This window comes from Alligator mississippiensis, chromosome 5, assembly GCF_030867095.1.
Source record: "Alligator mississippiensis isolate rAllMis1 chromosome 5, rAllMis1, whole genome shotgun sequence".
NCBI classification, from domain to species: Eukaryota; Metazoa; Chordata; order Crocodylia; family Alligatoridae; genus Alligator; species Alligator mississippiensis.
This window is the reverse complement of record NC_081828.1, coordinates 173,358,278-173,385,338: the sequence shown is the minus strand read 5'-3', so window position 1 is coordinate 173,385,338 and position 27,061 is coordinate 173,358,278. Positions and strand designations below refer to the sequence as shown.

At 44.2% G+C, this 27,061-nt stretch overlaps 1 protein-coding gene across 1 annotated transcript in view; it reads left to right on the top strand.

Annotated features, from left to right (window-relative positions):
- Window positions 1-27,061, top strand: part of CASD1 (CAS1 domain containing 1) — a 68,260-nt gene that overhangs the window by 19,991 nt on the left and 21,208 nt on the right. Inside the window, exons 2-8 of the mRNA XM_006258453.4 lie at window positions 1,835-1,931; window positions 3,806-3,926; window positions 5,834-5,878; window positions 7,070-7,132; window positions 8,816-8,860; window positions 12,453-12,576; window positions 25,519-25,733. Coding sequence (XP_006258515.3) covers window positions 1,835-1,931; window positions 3,806-3,926; window positions 5,834-5,878; window positions 7,070-7,132; window positions 8,816-8,860; window positions 12,453-12,576; window positions 25,519-25,733 — 710 coding nt within the window. The remainder of the gene's footprint in view (window positions 1-1,834; window positions 1,932-3,805; window positions 3,927-5,833; window positions 5,879-7,069; window positions 7,133-8,815; window positions 8,861-12,452; window positions 12,577-25,518; window positions 25,734-27,061) is intronic.

Sequence of the window (27,061 nt, the reverse complement as noted above, 5' to 3'; positions counted from 1 at the left end):
GGGCTTGATGCTAGCTGCCCTACTGTTGGGGCGGGGGGCTGGGATCTGCCCCTCCCCTGTAGATCTTGCCAGGTCCCGTACCCCAATCAGAGCGCCAGGGCTGGGAGCTCCCTGCTGCTGGGGCAGGGGAACATTGTCCCCACCCCAGCAGCAGGTAGCCCCTCGGGGGTAAGGAACAATGCCCCAGCCCTGCCTGGGCCTCCTGGCCCCCTGCTCCCTGCCAACCCCTGGGCTAGCACCCAGGGGGAGCTTACAGCTCTATCTGGTAGTGGCAGGGGCCTGTTGCAGGGCCCTAGGAAGTGAGAACAGCTTGCTGCCATTAGCAGCAAATCTGCTTCCATTTCCCTACAATGCCTGCAGGAGCATTTACTTGCAAATCTAATGCATGCGTAGACATACCCACTTTGTCAGATGACAACTGACAAAACATCCGATGAAGGTGATAGCCTACAAAAACTCATGTCTTTCAAAAAAAAAAAAAAAAAGGTTAGTCTATTAGGTGCCATCCTGCCCTGCCTTCCACCTCCATTAAGGCAGCAATTATAGTTGAAGGAAAGTAATACTATTACATTTCTACAAATGGCCTTTTTATATTCACATTCTAGTAGTAAAAGTATAGATTTACAACAGTGTGGATCCATAGACTGGATTGTATTAAACCCTGATCACAACAGAGACTGTTTCTTATCCAATTACCTGAAGTAGCTGTTAACTCCTAGTGTCCTTTTGGATGTTAACTGCCTCGTTCATTTCAACTGATCCTGATCAACCATGTTATTACCTCATTTATCAGTATCCACTCCCCCACCTCCCTTTCTCTTTTGTATAAAATCCTTTCTGCCTATTATTCCATTGACAGCATCTAACAAATAGGTTGTTGCCTGAGAGAGCTCCTTCCTCAGAAGACTATTAAAGTGCTAATCTGTTAATTCCTTCACTTTATGGTAGTATGTTGTAGGATAAGAGATGATGCAGTGAGTTGACATCTGTCCTTGTATTCAGGAGGTCTGAGGTCCAAGTATTAATAATCTAAATTAGTGGAACTCAACCTTTTAGCCCTGTGGGCTAGATGAGTGGCATAGGGCTGGTCTGTGGGCCAGATCTGGCCCGGTGTGGCTCATGGGCCACTCACTGGTGCCACTTAAGTCTTTAATTTTGCTGACCGGAGAGGGGGGCTGTGGCTGTGGCACTGCACTCCCTGGCCGGCACTTGCAGGGGGGGCACCGGCCCTCCTGCCTGCCCCCCCTGCCCATCGCTTAAGTGGCGAACATGGCTGGTTAGGGGGGTGCACGGGCGCTCTCAGGGGGTGGGTGCATGTGCACCACCATGCACCCCCTATACTTCACCACTGGTGTGGCCTCAGCTGGCCCTCGTGCCATGATCATTGTCCCATGCTGCCTCTGCCTGGTCCTGTGCACCAGCTTAGAGCCCTGTGCCGCCCTGCATGCCCTATCTAGCTACACAGACCTGTAAGGAGCCCCATGGGCTGGATGACAGCATTGTGGGCCAGATCTAGCCTGCAGGCTGGGGTTTGAACACACCTGATCTAGATTAGTTACAACATTGTAACTGGTACTGACTGGATTTTTTTCATAATTTGGCTGTGGAAAAAGGAATATTTTAGGTCAGAAGTAAGGTGCAATAGATGGCCATGTTATTTGGAGAAGTTTATGTAGGACTTCCAATATACTTTCCTTTTGTTGATGCTACTGATTTCTCAACTTTATGCACTCTAAACCTTAATCAGTTTTGTTTAATAGTAATAAAATACTGTGAGTTTTGTGAGTATTGTGAGTTTTGTAATTGGATACTAATTCTGTTATAACATGTATAGGTGATGATACGTGTGAGTATCTTATCTCCAGTGGGAGATTTCTTGGAGAAAAAGTATGGCAGCCCCACAGCTGTATGATGCACAAGTATAAAAATAGGTAAGGATACTGGATTACCCACTTTGTTTTTATTCTACTGTCTTGAAAGGAAATGTCTTCACTAGCCTGTGATTTATTCAGTTCTTGAAGTCTTATTTCTCTTTGACTATATGTATTCATGTAGCTTTCTGGTTTACAGGAAAATACATCAATTAACAAAGGACAGGGAAGGAATCTTTTTTTTGTATTTTAGCACAGTGGATCCTGTTTGAACTTCTAAAAAAGCAAATAAAGGATAGTACCAGTTAAAAATACTGCAAGTTTTGTTTATTATAATGATCTTCAAGATAGCTCAGTAGGCTGCATACATTTCTATACTGTTTCAAGTTATTGTCTAAAAGGAAAATACTGTAATAGCTAAATGCATAATCTTTCTGAGTAATTATTTTTTTAAAGATATTTATTGAATAATTATGAGAAATAAAGTATCTGTCACTTTTTTCTTTCATTCATTTAATATAAACAGAAGTAATTACTATTTTCTACTCAAGTATTCTGTAACTTAAGTCTTATACAACTCCTGAAACTTTCAGCTTCCAACACCATGTAATAAGAAATATAGTTCCATCTCTTCTATAATAATATGCATCATCAGATTGTTGGGAAGATGGATTATTATTTGATTGCTAATCCTTGTTTTATCTAATGCATTCAGTATTTTTAAAACTAAGGGTGCACTGATAGAGAATTTTTGGAGTAATACAGACAGCCAATTTTTTTTTAACGAGCCATATTGGCCAATACTGATTCGATTCCAATATGCAGCCAGGCAGCATGAAGAGCGACATTTGGCTGATAAGTCTGTTGTGAGGGAAGGGAAGGGGCATGGGGGGGACAGATCAAGGCCCCTGCGGTGAGGGAGGGAGTGGGGCTGGGGCAGGGGCATGCGCTGTACAGCTGGGGCAGAGTAGCAGATGGAGCTGTGAGCAGCTCGTGTGGGAGGAAAGCGGCTCCTGCTGCTGCACATGCCCAAGGAGAGGGCATGGTGGGGTAGGGGAGAGGGGTTTAGGTGGGCATGTGAGGGTGGACTACTGCTTCAGGCTGGGGCCAAGGTGGCGACAGGCTCTTCCCATCTGGGGGGTTGGACTGGGGCTGCGCTCAGGATGGGCGGCGGCAGCACTGGGAGGGGTCTATGGAAGGGCTGCAACCACCCCAAAACTTGCCATAGCCCCCCCATTCCCCCCTCCTAGCACTGCCACTTGCCCTGAGCACAGCCTGGCCCAGCCTCCTGGCCGCCGCGGGAAGAGCCTGGTGCTGTCCCAAGCCCAGCCCGCAGTGGCAGCCGCCCTCTTTCTGCATGCAGATCCCGGGCTCGTGCCCCCCTGCCCTCCTGGGGTGTGTGTGCAGCAGCAGGAGCTTCCCCCCGCCAGCCCTTAGCCCTCTGGATGAGCTGCTTGTGGCTCTATCCTGTGTCCTGCCCTGGCTCCGCTCCCTACCTCACTGCTGTGGCCTTGATCTGCCTCCCCTCCCCTCACAACAGGCTTACCAGCTGGACCCAGCTGCTCTCCACTCTGCTGGGCTGGCTTCTGGCTACCTGCATGTTGCGCTGCAGCTGCATGCATGCATGTACAGGGCATTTATCAGTGGCACTGTTGGCCACATCAGCCAAAAAAAAGCTGATTTGTTGATACAGTCAATTTTCCTTATGTTGGTGCCGATTTGATATGACACCAATGTATTAGTGCACCTCTATTTAAAACCCAGTTAATCCTTCTTTATTATTCGCTGTGATTTTTAGAATTTCTGTACCATGTAGCTGATTTATTTTAGGGAATTTTCTTTTGCTTTCATTGATGTATACCCTTTAAAAATTCAAAAGTTAATTTATTAACATTACTAATGTGTGTCTGTGTTGGCTTTGTTTTGTTTTACAGTGAAGCAAAAAACTGTCTCATAGACAAATACATTGCATTTGTAGGAGATTCCAGAATTCGGCAGTTGTTTTATTCTTTTGTAAAACTCATAAATCCTCAAGTCAAGGAAGAAGGAAATAAGGTGAGGTTTATTTTTTTTTCTTTCCCTGCTCCCCTATCCCAAGTTCTCCTCTTCACAGTTTCCCACCCCTTATTGATAGGATGAGAAGACTTGGAAATTATACTACTTGCTACATGCTATCATAGGCTGTGGAACAGGGTGGGCCACCTAGTCCATGGCCCAACCAACTTTTAGTACGTTAATTTATATAACCCACAAATGCGCAATTGTCATTCCAGTTAAAACTGTATAGCTATTTTTTTAACTGCATAGCTAGCTAAATTAATGTGCTAAAAGTTGGTTAGGCCATGGCCCGGGCAGCCCACTCCATTCTGCGGCCTGTGCGTGCTATTCAGGAAGGGAAACCGTGTAGGTTAGTTTTAAGTAGGAGATCACTTTTGGAATTTAGAAGTGACCCAAGATCTACTTCCAGGCCCCAACCCCCGGCCAGCAGGTAAGTCTGTGGAGAGGGTCCGGGGGTGCAGATCTAAGCAGAGGAAGAAAAAATTATTTGGGGTGTGGCCCCTCAGCAGGTAAAACCGTGTTGGGAGGGGAAAGGGCCGAACAGTTATACGTTCACCCTTTAGTTCAGTGTGAAGCATAATTTGCTGAGTGGAACTCGAGAGAGAGAACTTGACCATATAATTTGGTCAGCCAAGACAACCAAATAATTTAACTTCTTATGGTATTTGATGTATAAGTAGTGCATAAGGAAGCTGAGTGGAAAGGATACTTCACTATGAGCTGCAGGTCCAGCTTGTCAATCAGGTGGTACATGCTGGGTATTTAAGTGTAAGTTGGCAGCTTATTCGACAAGCAGCATGTAATGAGTTTTCACTTGTCAAAAGGGGTGTTTGGCTGATTGAGTAATAATAGTTTTCTTAGCATGGAAGTTGGCCAGCCAGAAGTAGGAGTGAGTTTGGCAGTTAGGGGAGAATGGCAGGGAGGCAGGTATAGTTAGAAGTGTTCTGATCTTGGAGGCATTTTGCCAAGTAGTTATGAAATGAATAGTGGTAAACAGGATATCTTAAGTTTCAGGATGGCTAAACAGGGACTTGGAGGGGAGAGGGCGGGGATTGTAGGGGAAGGGTAGGTAAACTTGTCTTCTGTATTTCGGTTTTACTTGTGAAGGAAAAGTGTGTTTATCTTCAGTTCAGTGTACTACTTCAATCCCAGGAATCCAGAAGTAATACAACTCAGTATAATGTTAAAGAAGTATCTATCTTCTGACATCAAGGATTTACAATAATACCAATTAAAAATAAGTTTTAAAATGGGAAAGTTATGTGACAGTTAAAGGCACGCATCCTGCTAGAGGTGATATTTTGGAAACTTTAAGATGCCTGCTTCATAGAATACCAGAAGAATAAGTACAATAGACTTGACGAACATGGAAGCATGAGGAGAAAAAGTTTGGGGTCTGAGCTTTAACTTAATATCCATCTTTTGGGAGCAAAATTTAGGGAAATAATGGCATGAAGAGAAGAAATGTAAAACCTCTATAATCTGATAATACAAAGTTAGGGTACAGCAAGAAGCTGTTAGGGGGACATAGTAGAACTGATTTTATCTATAATTTGTTTTGCCATTATCACTATGTTGGTTAGAAATGCTAAAAATCATCTCCTTAACCAATGTGCCATGCCATGCTATGCTATACTGGCAAAAGCCCTACTGTGGGTGCAGTTAGAAGCATGTGTTCCCAACCTTTTTTGTCAGTATATATAGGTGCTTATATTTGGAGAGTTGATATCAACAGTTCTGTTGGCATAAGCCATGCTTCCTCTAGGAGATATTGCGGGCCTGGTTGTATTGGCAAATTTTCCTTAAAAAAAAAAAAAAAAAAAGCTTTAAATACAAGGAATAAGCATTTCAATGTAAACCTGTTTTCCTGGAAGATAATCTTACTTTTTTCCCTATTTTTACAGCATGGAAACATTCCTTTTGAAGACACATCTGCTTCAATTAAAGTGGTAAGTTTATCTGACAAATTCCAAGCTGTAAGCAGGAATGTATATATCTCTGTTGTACGTATCATTTTACGCTTGAATTTTTTTCCCCCTCAGAGGGGACGAGCACGTACAAATCCAACAAAAGTTGATTGGAGTTTCAGTACCTTTTATACCTCTAATTTTTTTTTAAAGATCTGTTTGACAACTTTAAATTGAGGACGGTCCTTAGCAGGGTAGTTGTTTTGAACATTCCCATTATGCTGGTGTGATTGGGCTCAAAAGTGGTGATGTTACTGTTTAGCCAAATCTCATATTATGCTGATCCTTTCCTGAGAAGTATTTTATACTTTTGCCGTAGGTGTGCCAATATACATCTAGGGCTGGATTACTTGAGATAAAAAAAATTTGGTGCATACAAATCAACTTCCTCTGCTACTCAAGAAGTAATTTGTACATGGCTTTCCATACCAGAGAAAGCCAAATACGTCACTTAAAACAAAACCATACATGTATAGGAGGGCTAGTGGAAGAGTTGGAGTTTTGAAACTTGAAGATCTGAGATTTAAACTCTGTGCTTTAAAGTCAAAACCAGTGTTCCTCATATTTGACTCCATATTGCTATTGTCGTTTCCTGATTCTACATTCAGGAGGAACAATACTAGATACAAGGAGAGAAAAATTTGAAATGAAAATCTATTGAAGCTAAAATCAGCAAATGACAAGTGGTTTGATTTTGTCCTGTCTTCTGTTCACAGTATTTATCCTTCTCTTCACCAAGTCTTTCAATTAGTCCCTTGCTTTATTACAATATTGTGTATGTGACATTTTGTAAACATGTAAACACTTGTTTCTAGGCAGGATATTTATGGAAAGTTGAGGGGCTTAGTTTCTGTCTAGTATAAAGGATTAGTTTCTGGGTTAAATCCAGGTTCCACTGAAGTCGGTGACAAAACCACCATTTATTTTATTTTATTTTATTTTATTTTATTTTATTTTTTTGCCACTGGTAAGATTTCACCTTTTTGCTTCTGCCTGGTTGAGATATCAGACCTTTCCCTGCAATTTTCTTTCATTCTAGAAAGGAAATGAAGCAGTCTTTAAAACAGTGTAATTTTCTGTATAAGATGAATTGCTTGCAGTTCATCTACTTCAGTACTCTTAAGTAGTTATCTTTTTTCAGATACTTATAAATGCTGTAAAATTGTTTTATAGGATTTTCTATGGTATCCAGAAGTTAATGGTTCCATGAGGCAGCGCATCAAAACTTGGACTGAGGTATATTCTAATTATATACTTATTTGTGGGGCAGGGAGGGGTTCTTTTAATATGCATACCAAGAGATTGAGGGACATGGTCTGCTTCTGTTCCAAGTATGTAAATCTTACTGCCCATAGTGGGAGTCCTGTATGTAGAAAGAACTGTATTCATGTAAAAATTGAAATTCATTTGCCCAGTAAGAGCTCTGAAAAAGTATGGTACATAAATTATAATCCCAGAACAGACTACAGCAGTTAACAAATTTGCAAATTTGGGTCTCATATGAAAGCTAATTGAGACTCTTGGCTTACTTGAACTCCTGAAAAATGTTAGGGATGTGGGGTTCTTTGTCTCATAGACTTATAGGTTGAACATAACTTCTTTTTTTTTAATGCAGGAGAATAATAAGATGAGGGGGGTTGGAAAATCTTGGGTCTGGGAAAGAATTCTGGTGATTGATGTGAAAAGAATCATATTCCTAAATAGACAGGAATTTCATATTTTACATACCATTGGGGTTGGACTCGATGATCTATTGAGGTCCCTTCCGACCCTAACATCTATGAATCATTCGAGAAAGCAGAAATCTGTGACCACAGAGCCTCTATTTTTGTAAGTAAAATATTGGAATTGAAGATTTAAAGGAATAAACTTTTAAGAGGGAAAGTATTACACTGGTGTGGCAAGAACAACGATCTGAACTAAAGGTAGAAGACTATTTAAAGGTGTCTGGAATGCATTAATTTGCAGTATTATAATGGATGTACATGCTGCCCTATCATGTGATTCAGCATGGCAGATGTTTTGAAACCATACTGTTTAACAAACTGTCATGATTAATTACAACTTAAGCATTGTATTTCTTGATAAATAGTTTCCAGCTGCATTCTTGTCAAAGGATGCTTGCCATTATAGTGTTTCTTTATCAACTTGGAAATGATATGGAATGATCCTATAAAGGCCCATGATACTACTTTCATTGACCACTTGTTAAATTTTCAAATAAACAGCTTTGTGTTTGTTGTAATGCTTTCCCTCACTCTTGGAAGACGTTCCCTGTAAACATTATTATCCCCTTCTTTTTATAATGATTGCAGAAAAACTTGGCAGCAAGTCTGTGGTATGCCAAGATTGTTGCCTACTAGTGATGATGATATCTGTTCCTTCAAGCTTCCTCATTTATCTGCTTGCATCCATCTGTGGTCTCCTATGCTATATTTAAATTAGAAGCTTTTGGAGGCTATTTCTTTTTGTTCTGTTTGTATAGTACTTAGCATGATGGGATCCAGGTCTGTGACTGGGGCTCCTAAGTGGTACATTATACTCATATATTGATATGTTAGCAGTTTTTGTTTCACATAGCAGTTAATGTCTAGAAAATGCAGACAGCTTGCACTGCACAGCTGAAATAAGTGAGTTATCAATGTACAGCATTCTAGAAGGAGCTGATCACATATCTGAAAAGAGGAAACGAGAGCAAATTGATATGTGATTCTGAACATATGGTAATATGTTACTTTGCACTTGGGTAGATTCTGACGTGAAGATCTTGATGCTGTGCATATGATTCAGCTTCTCAATATACAGTTTAATACAGTTTATTCTTAAGTCAGATATTAAAAAAACGTGCAATTAATTGAATGAGTAGTCTGATTTGTGAAGATTTTAAGAGATCTAATCTTCTGTTTCCCTTGTGCATAGGGTTCTGCTGCAAAACCTCATATAATTGTAGCAGGAGCAGCCACGGTAAGCTATGCATATAGTTAGTTCCCCAATATAAATAGATGGAAGTTGTAATTGGATAAATCTCATATGCTAGACAAGTGATGAGGAAAAAGGTGTTTCATTAGAAAAGAGCAAGAACATATTCATTGATAATCATAATTTTCCATTGCCTTATAAGTAAGTTTATATATTATTATAAGTAATACACACACATATATTTACTATAACTTAAACTTGTATAGTGTATGCTAATATTTTCTTACTGGTCAGATGTTAAATGTGTTGTTTCATCTGTGCCTTGAGCCAATAGAGCACAGATCCTATGAGAAAATAGCCTGGGTACTTTATTCAGTAAAAGCTCAATAATTTTACAATAATTTGACCAAATGAGATTATAAATATATATTTTGGCTTAAATGAATATTCATTACAAAAATATTTCAGATGATACCATCAAGGTAAAAGTTTTTCTACTTTGTAATTCACACTTACATATTTAAACCAATATATGGTCTGTTGACCTAGGGTAGTAGAGCTCACCCTTTTAGTGCAGTGGGTGACCTGGACATACTACTGCTACTCTTATCCAGTATAGGAGAAGGAGGGAAGGATGTGTGAATGATGGCTGTAAATGTCAGGGAGGAGAAGATAGGGAGAGAGGAAGCCCAATCTTTGGGTGATGGAGGAAATCAGCCTCATGGCATAGGGCAGGGAAGGGAAAGTGCTTGGCCAAGCTGTTTGCTGCAGATCCCCTGTGCTGCAGACCAAACCAGCAAGCTGTAGGATGAGCATTTCTTGACCTAGATGAACAATCCCACTTTGTTCTGCTGTCAAGAATCAATTAAGCAACTATGCTTTCCAAGCCTCTCTATCCCAGTATCAGATATCACTACCTAGAGAAGAGCATCATTCTGCCTGGCCACAGCAATGCTATGTTCAACATGATTTCTACATCATATACATCTGCTGTACAACTTACCATAACTCAATCCTTTGGAGAGTTAATAAATGTCATTCTCCAAGTATTTATTGCACCTCTTCCAGTAAAGTTAGCCACATGCCTGCATGCTAATACAAGTCAGAACAAGAGAAAAATAATACAGTGCAGTCAGCTGTCTTGCATGCATCCCAAAGCAGGCAGATGCAATGTCTTCAATGGAGAGCTCCAACTTCTTTTTAAATAAGCTGTTCTGTTGTTCAGGGGATTGGGTTTAGCTACTGGATGCTATTCTGTCCAAGGTCATGACCTTTCACAACAGCTGCATGCCATTGATATTATGAAATTGTATTGCCAGCTGGAATAGACTTGTGATTGAGAGAACTTTCACAGGAAGTAGACTTATACCATGTAATTTGCTACCATAAAAATGATAGTAGAAACAGCTTTTGCTACATTCCTACTAAATGTAAAACTTACCCTTTTTATAATTGCTTTTCTTCCAAAAAGTCAACAGATGCAATAATATTTAAAACTCCCAAGCATTTTTCTTTAAATCTGGGAAGGAAGACCAAAAAGTTTTGTAATATGTTATTAAATACTTGGAGAGGTGCCTGGATCCTTATCTGGTTCCTAGCAGTATACCAGAAAATGCCACGAGAAATTTTCATAGCTGTTTCTACAGGAAGAATTTTTGCAAAATAGCACTTTCAGGAAATGTGAACAAAGAAATGAATTGATCCTTAATGTTCCATAGATGCTCAGTCTGGTGAACTCACTGAAGTCAATGAAAGCTTTGCCTGTATGAAGTATCATTTACCTGACTCCAGGACAACTTTGAATTTAAGACAGCCCCCCCAATTATTAGGTTCTAGACATGGAAAATTATAAATTTGTTTTAATTGTCCATGTCTAGAGTCTAGTTATTGAAGGGTTCTCTTTAAATTTAATGCCCCCCCTTCCCTCCCTTAGCCACAGGGAAAGCAGTGGCTGGAGGGCATACTGCCTGCCCCCTGCCCCTTGTCCCCCTCCTTGCCATTTTCCCCCAATGTGTCTGCCCCCTGCTGCTTACGTTTGGAGCTACTTATGCTCTGTTTCTACTGGGGGCACAGAGCACCCAGCCAGTAGCGGTGGCTCTGGCTCCAGCTTCCATCCCAGGCTGGAGTCGGGGTCAGAGCCATGGGAGCTCCCCACTAACTTTTTCATGTGCCCCTTCTCTGTGCTGGCACTACTCTGTGCATTCCCTTTTCCTGCGCTCTCCCTAAACCATGCACCCTTTCTTCCCCTGTGCTCCCCACTGCATCACATGCCCCTTTCCCCTGTGCTTTCTCTTGTACTCCATGCTCCCTTCCCTGCACCCCCTTTCCTCATGCTCCACCCTGTGTGCCATATGAGCCACACTTGCCTGATTGGGAGCCACAGCAGCTGCTTCCCTGAACTGTTTTTGAACCTAAGATGGGGCTGTTTTTCCCCCTATGCTAAATGAAGGAAAAAATCTTGTCTTTGATTTGACTAAGATGGGGTGCATCTGCACAAGACACTTAACTGTGCAGTAGTGTAGCTTACTACACAGTAAGTGTGTACATCTACATGTGCACATGCTTACTGCGCAGTAAGCCTCGCTAATTGAAAGTAAATTTGCTACCTGCAAATGCAAGTAGCAAATTTACTTTCAGTTAGTAGCGACATAGTCGCACTCGTGCAGATGCCTGGCCAGAAGCAAATCTGCTCACTGTCAACTGTCCACCAGGGGGTGGCAGCTGCCTGATGTTGGGGTGGGCTCCCCAGCCTCCGCCCCACATGTGGGGCAGGGACTGAGAACTGCCCTGGTCCGGTGCAGATCCCAGACCCATGCCATGATTGGATGATCAAGGCATGGGGCTTGGAAAGAGCTGCAGGGGTGGGATAGGTCTCAGCCTCCTGCTGCAATCCTCTGGTGGGGCAACTAGCTAGAATAGACTTGCTAGCTAGCTAGCTAGCTAGCTGCCCCACTCATGTATCAAGGCAGGGAGCTGGGACCTGCCCCTCTTTTGAAGCACTTTTCAAGTCCCCTGCCCTTGATCCAGGAAGCCAAGGCCAGAAGCTCCCTGCTTCTGGGTTAGGGGGACATTGTCCCTGCCCTCACAGCAGGCAGCCCCCCGGGGCAAGGTGTAATGTTCCAGCCCTGGCCAGAAGACAGCTGTTTCCTGCAGGGTCCCAGGAAGTGCGATCAGTTTGCTACCATTAAGAAGCAAATCTGCTTCCGCTTCCCTGCATGTGTAGATGCCCACCCGGGAGCATTTATTCTTGAGTAAACTGATCCCAGATCAAATGCATGTATAGACGTGCCTGTGGTGCATAGGATTTGGCTTTAAATCCTACCTGTGAATATTATTGTTACCTTAACTATATTCAGGTTAGTAAATTTCTAATCAAACAAAATCAGAATAACTTCTGACCAGGAAAATATACTTCAAGTTGAATTAAATTTATAATATGCATCTATGTTCTTGGATTGACAGTGTTTATTTTGTTATTTACTTAGTTTGGGACAAGGAAAAATGTTTAATACTGTTTAAAATTAGGTCTAAAGGAGTAAGCTAGTTTAAGAAATGTACTCAAACTAGATGCTTAAAAAAGTGGAATTACTGTAGTAAGTTATGATCACAGATACTGGTTATTTTTTTTTTTTTCTAGTGGTCTATCAAGATACACAATGGAAGCAATGAAGCTCTTGCACAATATAAAGTCAATATCACTTCAATTGCACCCCTTTTGGAAAAATTAGCAAAGAGTAGTGATGTTTACTGGGTCTTACAAGGTAAAGTAACATTTAATAGCTAACTAATTCTCTGAAATAAATTTTTTGCAGCATGAAGGACTTGGATTCATAAATATCTGCTTCCAAAATGAAAAAACACAATCAATTTAAGAATGTTTGTTTATTGGCATATGATATTTGGCTTTACAGTAATTTTGACTGTAGCACTAAAAGCAAGAGATGAAGGAAAACCATGTTTCACTATCTTGTTATACTTAAGAAAAACTTGAAGGCAGATTAGTGGTTGTAAATTTAGAAGCATGTTTTATCATCTTATTAATAATCTGGCATGTCACTTAACATCAAACCTGAAGACTCAACTTGTTACATGATGGATATAATTTGCTATTTGTGTAAGATAATTTAACTTCAAAAAATTCAGCAGAAAAAACTGCAGTTTTGCTTGACTTTTGGGCCCTTAATGACTATATTAAAATTCTAAGTCACATTATACATGAAGTCTTAACTTTTTGCTTCATATAAGTATTTTTTTTTAAATTACTTGATCTTGAGCAGCATTTCACAATGTAAATAGTGAAAAACTCATTCTGTTTAAGTGAGAATAGACTATATCAATCTCATATTCCAGGAGTCTATAGCAGACAGGCCTTTGCCTCCCACATCCACAAGAACAGGAAAGCAGTGCTGCAGATTTATCCCCTAGATTGAACTCCTAGGAGTCTTTGGGCTTCACATAAGACCCGGAATTCCAGAACCCACCTCCTCTGCCTAGATATGCCTATTGGGAGATGAAGGATATAAAAGTATTCGATGAGAACACTACACAATACCTGCAGTTGTGCTGACAAGTTGGTCAGCAAAATTGACAGATGCAGTGAAGGGCAGGAGCTTTTCTAGGAATAGATCCGTCCCCCACTCTCCCTCCCCTCCCATGAAAAAATCTTTCAGGAGATCATCTTCTTGGGGCTGGGAACTGTTTATTCATAGATTCATAGATTCATAGATGTTAGGGTCGGAAGGGACCTCAATAGATCATCAAGTCCGACCCCCTGCATAAGCAGGAAAGAGTGCTGGGTCTAGATGACCCCAGCTAGATACTCGTCTAACCTCCTCTTGAAGACCCCCAGGGTAGGGGAGAGCACCACCTCCCTTGGGAGCCCGTTCCAGACCTTGGCCACTCGAACTGTGAAGAAGTTCTTCCTAATGTCCAGTCTAAATCTGCTCTCTGCTAGCTTGTGGCCATTGTTTCTTGTAACCCCCAGGGGCGCCTTGGTGAATAAATCCTCACCAATTCCCTTCTGTGCCCCCGTGATGAACTTATAGGCAGCCACAAGGTCGCCTCTCAACCTTCTCTTGCGGAGGCTGAAAAGGTCCAGTTTCTCTAGTCTCTCCTCGTAGGGCTTGGTCTGCAGGCCCTTGACCATACGAGTTGCCCTTCGCTGTACCCTCTCCAGGTTATCCGCATCCTTCTTGAAGTGTGGCGCCCAGAATTGCACGCAGTACTCCAACTGCAGTCTGACCAACGCCCTATAGAGGGGAAGTATCACCTCCCTGGACCTATTTGTCATGCATCTGCTGCTGCATGATAAAGTGCCATTGGCTTTTCTGATGGCTTCGTCACACTGCCGGCTCATGTTCATCTTGGAGTCCACTAGGACTCCAAGATCCCTTTCCACCTCTGTGCCCCCCAGCAGGTCATTCCCTAGACTGTAGGTGTGCTGGACATTTTTCCTCCCTAGGTGCAGCACTTTGCATTTCTCCTTGTTGAACTGCATCCTGTTGTTTTCTGCCCACTTGTCCAGCCTATCCAGGTCTGCCTGCAGCTGTTCCCTGCCCTCTGGCGTGTCCACTTCTCCCCATAGCTTTGTGTTATCTGCAGACTTGGACAGAGTACATTTGACTCCCTCGTCCAAGTCGCTGATGAAGACATTAAAGAGTATCGGTCCAAGGACCGAACCCTGCGGGACCCCACTGCCCACACCCTTCCAGGTCGAGACCGACCCATCTACCACGACTCTTTGGGTGCGACCCTCTAGCCAATTCACCACCCACCGGACTGTGCAGTCATCCACATCACAGCCTCTTAATTTGTTCACCAGTATGGGGTGGGATACCGTATCGAAGGCCTTCCTGAAGTCCAAGTATACGACATACGTTCAGACATGTTGTCTGAAGTTATCAGTGTCGTCTTTGCTGTTGTCCATGCCAGGTGTTATTGATGTGTTGTCAGTATTGAAGACTTGGGAGCTCCAAGGTCTACAAGTCGCAGCCATGAGATCCCAACACTAATCTTGTCTTAAAGAATGACCACAGACTCAGTTTGGTGGCAAAGATTTGGCCAGGTTTATTATCTACAAGCACAGACCCTAACACGTTTTAGCCTAAGAGGTACATCAAACCAGGAGCTAAGGCATTTGTACCTGTGACAAGGTAGTCAGCCCAGCACCACACAAGCTCCCCAGGCCACTACAGAGTTTCCATGATTTCCAAATCTAAGTGATCAGAACAAATTATTTATTGCATTCCATAATCTTGAATGTCTTAAACTGTCCTCTATCATGGGCTTGTTTCACATTCTGACCTAGGTGTTCCCGTTCTAGCCTTACCCTGGTACTGGACTATCCTAGCTTGTACCACCCTCTCACCCTCCCATCTCTTGACGTGTGAGCCTGCCAGGTTTTGTTTATGTGAGGAGTTCATGTATTGGTCAGGTTTTTTGGTAAGGCCTACTCTAGTCAGTACTTTAGCAAAGCCTTTGTGTAAACAGCATATATTTATCAATGCTGCAGCGAGACCTACAGGTACTAAAGTTTCATGCTGAAAAACTGATGCTTATGGCATTGCTGTCAGTCTGTTTAATATCCATGGGTTGGTTCCATTGGTTTGCTAGTCTGCAACCCCCAACTTCCCCAGTTCTTCTGACATACCTCCATAGTACATAAATACATGTGATGCTGCCTGTGGTGTTCATCTCTGTACTGGTCTAGATCCAAAGGGACAGGATAAATTATTTGCTGCTGCTTAGGCTGTCAAGCAACACTTGCCAACATACCTGTTCCCACATACTTGCATGTGGATATATCTGATATGCCTCAGTCTATGAATATGAGGAGATTTATTGCATGATAATCATCCTCCCTTGACAGAATAGTACTCTCCCATCATGCTAGATCTGGAAAATTTCAGATGGTGCCAAGACCACATGGAGAGAGTGACACTGGTTCTGCAGATCACTGTGCAGGAGGTCAGAGAATCAAACTTCACGTTGTTTTTGTCAATGGAGTGCCTTTGCTTATAAATGAAGAAATTGTACTTTGGTTATATTGGTCTGTTAAACAACAGGCTGTCCCGCTCATAAGATGGACAAGTGCTACCTAAAGGAACAAATCATTCCTGTACCCATCCGGTGCTGTTATTTCTGGTCATAAAAACAGCTAATGAGAAATTGCATCAAAGTAAAACTGTGCATAAACAGAAAATGGGTTTGTTCAGGGTGCAAGACACAACTTTCTGCAAGCTTGCTCTTTAGCTTCACCAACTATCCAATTTATTTTGTCCAGATATAATTTCCAAATTTAAGAAGTGAACTTCATGCAGGGAAATATTACCATCAAATGTTAGTGAGGTTTCTTGTACAAGAGTGCATCAAACAGTTAAAAAACAGCTTGCAGGCAGCCTTAGATGCAGCATATATTTCTTGCCTCTTGTTGGCGGTCATGGAGTATGCTTTCAGGGATCTGTCTTGCTTCGAAATGGACTGCTGGAGGACCTGCTGTTCAATGAAAGGAGTTGTTCATAACCAAAATAGACAATACCCGTTGTACTCTGAAGCCCTGAGGACAAGATTCTGTTTGCTCACCCTGGCACCAAAAGAAAATGCAACAGGCAGCAATCATGGACTCCACAAAGGCTATGCTATCAGTCTTCTTTCCACAACCATAGATCAGTGGAGCCGTCTGAAAACTTAATTTTTTTATAGGTGGACATAACCTCAGTGTCCCAGGCCACCTTGGAACATAAGCAATTATTTTGGCAGGACCGTCAAGATAAGAACCATGTAAAAAAAAAAAATCCTGGACTCAAAATCTCACTGTGAGAAATGACTGGCCCATTGTAGATAGCCACAGATCCATGGGTACAGAATACTAGCATTAGAATGGGGTATTCTTTCTATTTTCACCTAGGTCCTTTCTCCAACCACTCCTTCCTCATCCCTCTATATGCACCTTCCTGATGAGGCATTTCTATAACAAAGTCATTTTGCTGCTATTGCTAGGAGGTGATAGATAGATACGTGTGGGAACCACCTCTATTAAGAGGGTTCTACAGCAGTTACTTTATAATCCTCAAGGGGAATAGAGCGTGACATTTTGCCTTGATAATACTTTTTCTGGACTCAGGGTCCAAGTTTGAACTTCTCCAGGCTTCAGGATTCATACTTACTCATACTAAATCACACTGGAAGGATCTACCAGTATAAGGTGTCATAATTCACCTCTGTTCCCTAAGGTGCTCAAGTTCATGGCAGCACATCCAAGGTGACCAAGGAGAAACATGCTTTTGAACAAATTGGTGCAGACCTAGGCACTGTGATGGTTGTAGCCAAGACAGTTTCCAGAAACTAAGCAACCTAATCTTGCAAAGTGCTTCTGTCACAATAATTTGTCTTACTGTGATAGATCATATAGTTTCATGGACTGTCATGATGCCATGTGCCAGACTGCATTTTCCTTGTTTGCAAGACTGGCTAAAATTGGTATCTGTGCTAAGCCAACATTTCCTGGAAAATAGTCAAAGAAATCCCATAAATGCCTACAGAGAAGTCTCTTTTGTTCCTCTTCTGCCTTCAACTGTAGTGATTTATGCTTTGCTGCTAGGACTGGGAGCCCATATACATAGGCTTCTACAACATAGGCCATACACTTCCAAGAGAAGTATAGATACTTACTAACCTAATAGAACTGAGGACAGTCCCCAAGGTAGGCAAGTCCTTCTTAGAGCACTACTTAAGGTGATCAGTACAGATAATGATAGGTGTAAGAAGATGCATGGCTCAGGTGCTGAAGCCCAGCTGCAGGGGCTACAGGTAATAGCCTGTCTGCCTAGGAGCTCTGGGCCAGCTGACAGGGAAGATTGCCTGGCCCGGGAGAAAATTAAAAGCTCCCAGAGAGTTGATGCTAGAGAGGGAGGGGAGCTGAGAAGGAAGGAAACACTAAAGCATTGTAGTAAAGCCCTTGCCCTGGATAGGAGAGGTGGTGGGGGAGGGTTGTTGATATTTTGTCATGTTGTTTAGTTTGAGGTAGGAAAGTGGGGAAGGCTGACTCCTGGGCCTGGCTAACAAAGTAACAACCTGCTACATGTGGTAGAGAACATGGACATTCTAAATTTAACTCCAGCAATGGAGACCAAGAGCCCTGCTAAAATGGCTGGAAGGGCAGCACAGCAACAACAGTAGCTGTTTCAATAGCTCCAACTCCAGCAGCTTCAGCAGCAACTGCAGCAGTTTCAGAGGGAACAGCAGTAGTGACAGCAAGAGTTCCTGAAGCAGCATTTGGAGTCTAGATGGACCGCCACCAACGTTGGTGAGTCTCAGGGGCATTTTTACATGCGTTTCCTACACAGCGCTGGGCACTTTTAATTAGCAAGCTGTGCTAATTAAAATCACTTGTGTGTCATGTGTATCAGTGGCACAGCACGCCGCCACACTGAGAAAATGGCAGCAGTACACTTTGAACTAAAGGGCATCAAACTTGCTTTAGTTCAGAGTGCACTGTTGCCATTTTCTCAGTGTGGAGGCACGCTGCGCTGCTGATGGATGTGATGCACAAGGCTGTCAGAATGCGTCAATTTATGTACTCCAGTACTCTATAAATTGAGTCTGCTCTGACGCGCTGGATTTCCAGCATGTTGGAGCAGGCTCCCCACGTGTGTAAGTGCCCCTGGTTCCCAGAGAATAGAAGATGGGGTACGTGCCAAGATGGAACCTGCAGATGACCCCGAGGCCTTCCTCAACTTAAGCAGGTGGAAGAGGCCTATCAGTGGCTACAAGACATGTGGACTGTGAGGGTGTCCTCTCTGTTAATTGAGGAGGCGCAGGCTGCTTACCAGGCCCTGAGAGCAGATCTGGCCTGGAATTTATAAAGACCCTTAAAGTTGCCGTACTAGACCGGTTGGGTGTCTCAGAGGAGGCCTGTTGCCGCTAGTTTTGGCAGGAGCCTTGGGATCTGAATGTGTGGTTTTGAGCCATGGTTCATAAGTTAAGGGACTTGTTCACCCACTGGCTAAACCCTGACCCATGGTCAGCTGCAGAAATAGTGGAACTGCTGGTGACCCTAGAAGTTCTGCATCCTCCTTCTAGTAGGAGCCTGGAGGTGGGTACATTGCCACCGGGTGACCAGCTTGAAGGAAGCTACCTGGAAAGTAGGGGACTTCTGCGGGGTGTGTGGAGGAGGAGTTATACCACAGGTGGGCAAATACAGCCTATGAGCTGGATCCAGCCCACCAACTGATTGGAGACAGTCTGTGGGTGGGCATCCACCAATTAATTGCATCTGTCCTTCCCAGGGCAGCCTGTGCCCACCAGATGGCATGGCCCCAGCCAGCACGCAGAGCTTCCTGACAGGGCTGGTGCTGTAGCCACCCATAGATGCTAGGGTTGGAAGGGACCTCAACTGATTTAATAGATTTCCTAAATGTCTATGGTTGGAAGGGACCTTGTAGATCATCGATTCTGACCCCCTGCTCTAGGCAGGAAAGAGCACTGGTGTTAAATAACCCCAGCTGTGTGCCTGTCTGATCTTTTCTTGAACACCTCCATGGTAAGGAAAAGCACCACCTCCCTTGGAAGCCCATTCCTTATTTTGGCAACCTTCACCGTAAAGAATTTCTTCCTGATATCCAGTCTAAATCTTCTCTCCTTTAGTTTGCAGCCATTATTTCTAGTAACCCCAAGGGGTGCCCTGGTAAACAGAGTACCCCCTATTCTCTACTGACTCCCCCACGATGAGTTTGTAGAAAGCCACGAGATCACCTCTCATCCTTATCTTGTGAAGGCTGAAGAGATTCAAGTCCCTCAGTCTGTCTTCATAGGATCTTACCTGCATGCCCTCAACCATTTGAGTAGCACTTCTCTGAACCCTCTCAAAGTTATCCACATCCCTCTTGAAGTGCGGTGCCCAAAACGATGTAGTACTTCAACTGACCTGAGGCAGGGGCAGGGCCAGGGCCTAGGAGAGGCCAAGGGTCCTTGTGTGGCCACAGCCAAAAGGAAGGGGTCAAGGGGCATGCGGTCCAGGATGATGATGGTTGGTGCTAGGCCATCCGATGGGGGTCTGAGAATAAGCTGGGAGCCAGAGATGGAAGACTTGGATGAGAGATGGAGTCAGGGGCAGGGGACCTGATGGTTAGCAGCCCAGGAAGGGCATAGGACATCTGAGGGGGAGCCTAGAGAGGGACAGGTAAGATCAGGTAGGCCTGAAGACTGGTCCTTGGAGCCCCTGGCTGCTAAGACCTAAAACTGGACCCTACTGGGACTGGTTAGCCTGGTGGGGCAGCCTCCATGAAATGCCACGCATGGATGACTCCAGGGAAAGATAAGGATGGGGCGCTGGAAAGCCTCGGCTGCTACTGCCTTGTGGGTTACCCCATAGAGGAGGAAGGCTAGGGGAGCGCACCCCAGCAGAAAAACACTTGGCAGGGGAAACTGGGACCACATGGGTCAGGGAGATTTGGTCCATGTAGGTCCAGAGGCTTAGTGAGGGGTCTGAGGATTATAGTGAGGCCCAGCGAGTGGCCTGAGGATCATAGAGACTGAGAGGTCTGAGGCCTGGAGAGGGGCTGAGCGAGGCCGAGGGATTGGAAATCCCAGAGAGGGGCTGCATCAGCAAGTGGTAGAACATTTGTAAGGATGCCATCTATGAGGCATGGTGTAGGGGGAGTACAGAGCCATGCGATTGGCCCATAAGGCTAGGACCACAATCCAGTAGGTCATTATAATAAGACCAGGATAGCCCCCCGCACTCTGTATTTTAGCTAACATCAAGACGTGGTGGGCAAGAGCTGGGCAGACTGCCCATAGAACAGGGTATTTCAACATTTTTGGTGTACCCTGTGATAGCCACCTCAAGCCAGAGGAAACAGTTGGGGGTCCATGCAATCTATAAAGCCCTCAAGAAGATTTGGAGGGTTAGGATACCTCAGGATGATGGATTGGATCAAGTTGGGGAGGCCTTGGTTTAATTCATGATCAAAGAGAGGACCTGCTATATGCTTCTCTTACAGCTGATCAGGTTGGGTTAGTGGGATCATAGTAGATACAAGCTTAGCAGCCCAGGATCCTCATTTTGAGTTATAGGGGGAGCTCTTGATGAGAGTGACAAAAGGACAAGGCCACAGGGACCATGGCAGTCCCAACTATTAGTGCTGAAGTAGTACTGCAGCCAGATTTCAAAACTAGCCCATGGTGTACCATGGATAGGCCACTTGGAGATAGAAAAGACCCAGGGTAGAGGGCTGGCAAGGTTTTTCTGGCCTGGGGTATACCAAGAAAATCAAGGATTATTTTGTCTTCTGCCCTGAATGTCAGCTGGCTGCCCTCTGCCCCTCTTATAAGGCCCCATTGGCACATGTTCCATTGGGTGGCATAAGCTTGAAGCAGGTTGGAGCAGACTTAGTGGGACCACTGGAGCCCAGCTCAAGAGAGTCAACGAAGACCAGGATGAACTTAGACTATGCTACCTCCTTCCCCGAGGCCGTGGTGATTCTCTTGGCTTTGGCACAAACTGTGGCCTCTGAGCTATTACAGATCTTCTCTTGGGTGAGTATTTCCGGAGAGGTTTTGACTGACCAGGGCACGGTCTTCATGTCCTGGTTATTGCAAGAAGTTTGAGGCTTGGTGAAGGTTCATTCTGCAAAGACTTTGATGTACCATCCCCAAATTGATAGATTAGTGAAAAGATTTAATTGGACACTGAAGGGGATGTTGAGAAAATTTGTCTCAGAAGAGGCTCAGAATTGAGACCAGTTATTGCTGTACTAGCTCTTTGCCATTTGAGAGATTCCACAGTACACAGGCTTTTTGCCCTTTGAATTAAGAGCCGTGGGGGATGTTAAATCTCTTAAAGGACTCCTGGCAGGACCAGGGAACAAGAAGACAGAACAAATCTCAAGGTTGCACAGCAAGTGCAGAAACAGCAATATAATAAAAATGCCTGGCTCCAGGTTTATCAGCCAGGGGATAGAGAACTACTATTTCTCCCCTCCTCCAAGAGTAAGTTGCTGGCTAAGTGGCAAGGCCACTTGCCACTGTAGAGAGTAGGCAAAGCAAATTATGAAGTTCTCATAGTAGGGAAACAGTGGGTTTTGCAGATATATCATGTCAACTTGCAGAAGCACTGGAGGGTCCAAGAAGCCTGTATGGTCTCCACGTGTTTCCTGGGAACTGGCCTGGGGATTTCAGGTCCCACACCAGATCCTGTGGCTGTCCTCATGCTAGGGGAAGCTTTGACCCCCAATTCAGGGGGCTGAAGTAAAAAGCCTACTGGAGGAATTTAAAGAGGTGTTTACAGTTATTCTGGGTAGAACTACACTGATTGAATATCAAATTATCCTGAAGCTGGGCTGTGCAATTCAGAAGGGATACTCAAGAATTTCAGCTTGGTAGAAAGAGTAAAACAAGAGATTAAGAAGATTCTGTACCTAGGGGTGGTAGAGGAATATGTTGGTGAGAGGAGTAGTCCAAATATTTTGGTGCCAAAGCCCAGTCTCACCATCCAGTTTTCTGTTGATTTCCATAAAGTCAATGCAGTTTCAAAGTGTGGTGTATATCTTATGCCCAGAATAGATTAAATAGTGGGAGGAATAGGCAGTGCAAATGGGTGTTGATGTTTTGTTACTTTGCTTAGTTTGAGTTAGGAAAGGGGGAAAGGCTGGCTTCTGGGCCTGGCTAAAGGAATAACAACCTGCTACAGTAGGCAACGTGACAGTTCTACATCAATGAAGGGTCAAGACAAAGTCTTCTCACCCCCACCTCCCTTTAGGTTATTCTAAACTTTTCTGTGTTTTCTGTGAGAACAAACAGCAGGCACTAGATCTCCTTGCCACGCCACACGTGTGGCGGGATGCACAATTTTGACATCAGGGATTAGATCCCAGTCACTCCTTACTTGCTGGTATAAGTGAAGACTGGGCTCTCCCTGCACTAGCTGGATGGAACCAATCAGCTGATTCTCATTTGGGACTGAGAGCCAAACTATTCACTGGCCCCAGCCAGCAAACAGCTTTGTGTATGGAAAGGCCAGCACTGTTTCTTTGTAGCCATAGGAGCTGAATACATGGGGGCCTGAGGCCCCTGACCCCACCCTTGGGAAGAGACTAGGGTGACTACCCATCCCTAATTGAAGACCTGACAAACTCAGGTTGCTGTGGACCCCTGCAAGGGGCTATAGGGAGTGAGACACGGGCACAACGTGCATGTGCACACATGCAAGTGCCCAGGAACACAGGTCCCTGAGCTGCCTGTAGATAAGTCTGGGTAGAGAGGGTACAGATTGAGGACTACAGTGAGAAAGGGAGTGGGGCAGGGCCTGAGCCTGGGCCTAGGGGCACTGCCCAGCCAGGACAGTGCATGGGGGCTGGGGTGGGAGCGGGACAGCCTTGGGCAGCTCGTTGAGTGGGCAGGAGGGGCTGGGTCCCTTCTGCTGCACGCAGTCCCAGGGAGGGGGGCACATACTGCCTAGATTTCTGCTTGGGGTGGATGCTGGATGCCCACTGGAGGCTTGAGGCTCCTAGGAGGAGGGCAGCAGGAACCAGGCTGAAATGCCCCCTGCTCTCCTGCCAGCAGGGCAGGCAGTGGCATGGAATTATGCCCTATGCTGCTGCCAGGTAGGCAGGAGGCACCTCAACATGGTGGTGCAGTGTGCCCAGGGGGAGGGTAGCAGGATAGGGAGCCCGGAGCGTGCAGCAGGCAGCCTGCACCTACCCTCTCCCCCCTGCCACAGGCTCCGCTCCGCTCCGCTCTGTCCATGCTGCTGTGGGGGGAGAGAGAGGGGGCATCATCTTAGGGCCCCCCCGCCACCTTACCCCCCTCCCCCCCCCCCAGCAAAAATAAAAGTTGGTGCCAACGGCTGAAGCCCAATTGTAAGCTTTCCATGCACTAGGAGCTATATAAGCTCCATCTCCTGCCAGGCTGAGTGAACCTGGGACTTGATAGCACCCACTCTGCTCACAGGGAGCCCAGCATCAGGCTGCAGCAGTTATCAAACCCTGTGTGTTACCCAGCTGGGTTACATGCTGGGTTTTGACAGTTCCTGGTCACATGTTCAGTTTAAGATATGATACAGATGAGCTACAAAATTATTGTACATGATATGTGGAATAACTTTGTGGCTCGTTTGCTACATTATCACGCCTTAAATTGACTTGCACATGTAGCCGGATTACTGTTTAACGCATGATTAACCTGTTAATTGTGTCAAAGGTAATGTGCATCAGAGTCCCTGGTTTACAAATCACTGGTTCTCAGTGCTTCACAACACCGAAGAAGACTCGGACAAGACCAGCATGGCCAAGATAATTTTGGTTTGTAGATGTACTATATCACAACTCTATCCCACCCAAGAGCTTACCTCTGCCTTATGATCTGTTGCTATGAATGAGAGATGATCTAACACTTGGAAGCAAAATCTCTTGACCTTTTTTTCTGCTTTGCTGGTCGACAGTCGAGCACAGGATGATCCTGCTTTTCATTAGCGTGTTACATTCCTATCACTGATCAGGGTTTATCTGCAGACAGACTTACCTACAAATTGGATGAGATGCTCTTCCTGTGTTGAGTTGTTAATACCTGCCTGTCTAGAGCTGAAACAAACTGACCTATCCCTAAGTGCAATTAGAATGCTTAGGAGGTCTTTTGTTGTATCACATACCAGGGGAGAGGGCCACTTTCTACCTTTTTGTGTTAATTTCAAGAGCGTTAACCTACAGTGTTACCATAACTCAGGGACTCAATCCCCTCTTCAGCTGGTTCACTCTTCATTCCAGTTCTTTTGACTCTCGTGGATTCTCCATTTGGGCCAATATTCTTTCTGTTTTATCTTTCAGTGAATAGTCATCACTTCAGCATGGAGGGTAGAGGAGATCCAGGGCCTCATTGATGGATAAGGTGTCTTTAGAGAGATGCTCTGAATTTAAGTAATTTTGTGTAGGGCCTTTCTAGATTCATAGTGGGGAATATAAAGCATAGTGCAGTTTCTGTCCAGAGCTTCTCTAGATAATCATAGCATGTCCTTACACAGTCTATAACCTAAAGTGGTTCTACTTAGAATTATTAAAGCATACTGCCATGGCTCTGGAAGCATCCATATCTTTACTGAGAAGTGTTCTGATCTTGGAGATCAGTAAGCAGCCACCTTGAGCTCTGTTTGTACTTCACCTGGAATTACCTGATCTCTGAAGCTTCAGGATTAGATGCTGCAGTCAGCAACGTGGTGCTTGAATTGCTGTCCTCTGAGATGCTACCTCTACTGCTGTGGAATATGCATGTGGAATGATATGGAGTTGTTTGCAATTTGTCCTCTTCGTTAACATTTTGCAACCCATGCTTTTATCTTCTCTGACTCTCTTGTATGCCTGGAAATCCAAAGTTGAAAGGGAGCATACTGACAAACTCTCAGTTCCACCTTTTTAGCCCTCTGTACGAATTGCAAGGACTCTCAGGGCGCATGTATACCATATGGACGTTACTAGTTAAGTTTTCAAACTCAAGTGCATTAATGCCATTAGTGGATTCTGTATGTTGACAATGCATTAAAAAAAAAACTCCCAGCTACAGTAAGGTAAGTAAGCTTTCATTTCATTGTCCCATGCTGCACTTATTTATTGTCATCTTTTGACAATAGAAGAATTTAGGGTGAACTTAGCCTGTGAAATTTTGAGTTCTTATTTTTGGTTTATTAATAAAAGCTTAATTTCTTTTAAATTCAGATCCTGTCTATGAAGATCTGTTGAGTGAGAGTAGAAAAATGATCACTAACAAGAAAATAGACGCTTTCAATGAAGTGGCAGTCCGTATTCTGAACAGCAGCTCCAGAAATTCCAAAGATAAAGTTAAAATGTTCAGTGTATCGAAACTGATAGCACAAGAAACTATCATGAAGTCTTCAGATGGCCTGCATCTTCCCGAATCAAGCAGAGAAATGGTGAGTATTTGTATGGCTAATTAACACAATAGAAGACCAATAATGAAACAAAATTTTAATTGAATGTGTGTACTCTGCAAGGCAGATTATATGAACTTTTTGCTGGATTATCATAATATTAAACATTACTTGCAAGAGTTTCCAGGAAATCTTTTACAGTATTCCAGCAGATGGAACGACATCTAAATACCCAAGGTGTTATGTATGGTGGGAAAGGGTGTAAATACCTATTAAAAAATGCTATCTAGTCCTGTGAGTTAAAACACAGAGCTATAAATTTTGTGCTTTACTCTGCATGAGTGAACTGTGATCATAGTAATTCAGATTGCTCCTCTCGGGTAAATCCTAAAACTAACTTCTTGTGGATCAGCCTTCAAGTAGTTATTCTATTAAGAATAAGCGAGTGAACCACCCAGATCATTCCTTTGTTGCTGGGCTGACATTGCAGACTTTTCCCTCACCTGTCCCCCATCCAATTTCAGTGGGTGTGTCTACATGTTCATTAATGTGCTTTTGCTAATGCACATTAGAGTTAGTATCCCCATTCTGAGGTAGTAGAAAAAGGTACACATTAACGTATTTTAATGCACATTAGAAAAAGTGGCCTTCTTTGTAATGCTTTACTGCACATTAAAATAGGCTAATATGGATTAACCTATGTAGATGTGCCCACTGGCTACTGTTTTGTGCTTTCTCTTGTCTGACTCAGCCCTGAATTCAGGACTTGCTTACTTCCCCTCTTTATGGGGTTTTGTTGTCCTTCAGCTCTCAAATGAAATGAACAGTATTCCAAACTATGCTGGCTCTCAATACCATCTTTTCTTTTCCACTTGTTTTCTTTTACATTTCCACTTAAGGATGCACTAATAAAGATTTTTTATGGCCGATTATTAACCAGCCATACTAGCCAATACCAAGCCAATAGCCAGTATGCAACCTGGTAGTTTCGAGAGCAGTGTCTGGCTGGTAAGTCTGTGATGGAGGGAAGGGGCATTGCATGGGGCAGATGGAGGCCCCCACAGTGAGGGAGGGAGGTGGGGCAGGGGTAGGTGCTGGGACAGGGTGCTGAGGCGTGGTGCGGGACGGAGCTGCAGGTGGCTTGTCCAGGGGCCACCGGGGATTGGAGAGAGGGCGCAGCTCCTGCCACTGCACGCGCCCCTGGGGGAGGCATGGGGGGCATGTCCCCTCCCAGATGTGTGCACAGGGTGAGGGTGGGCTGTCCACTGTGGCCTCGGGGCCAGGGGCTGCATTGGCCTCTTCCTGGTGGGGGAGCTGGGCCAGGGCTGTGCTCGGGGGAGGTGGGGGTTAGGGTGGGCAGTGGCGCTAGG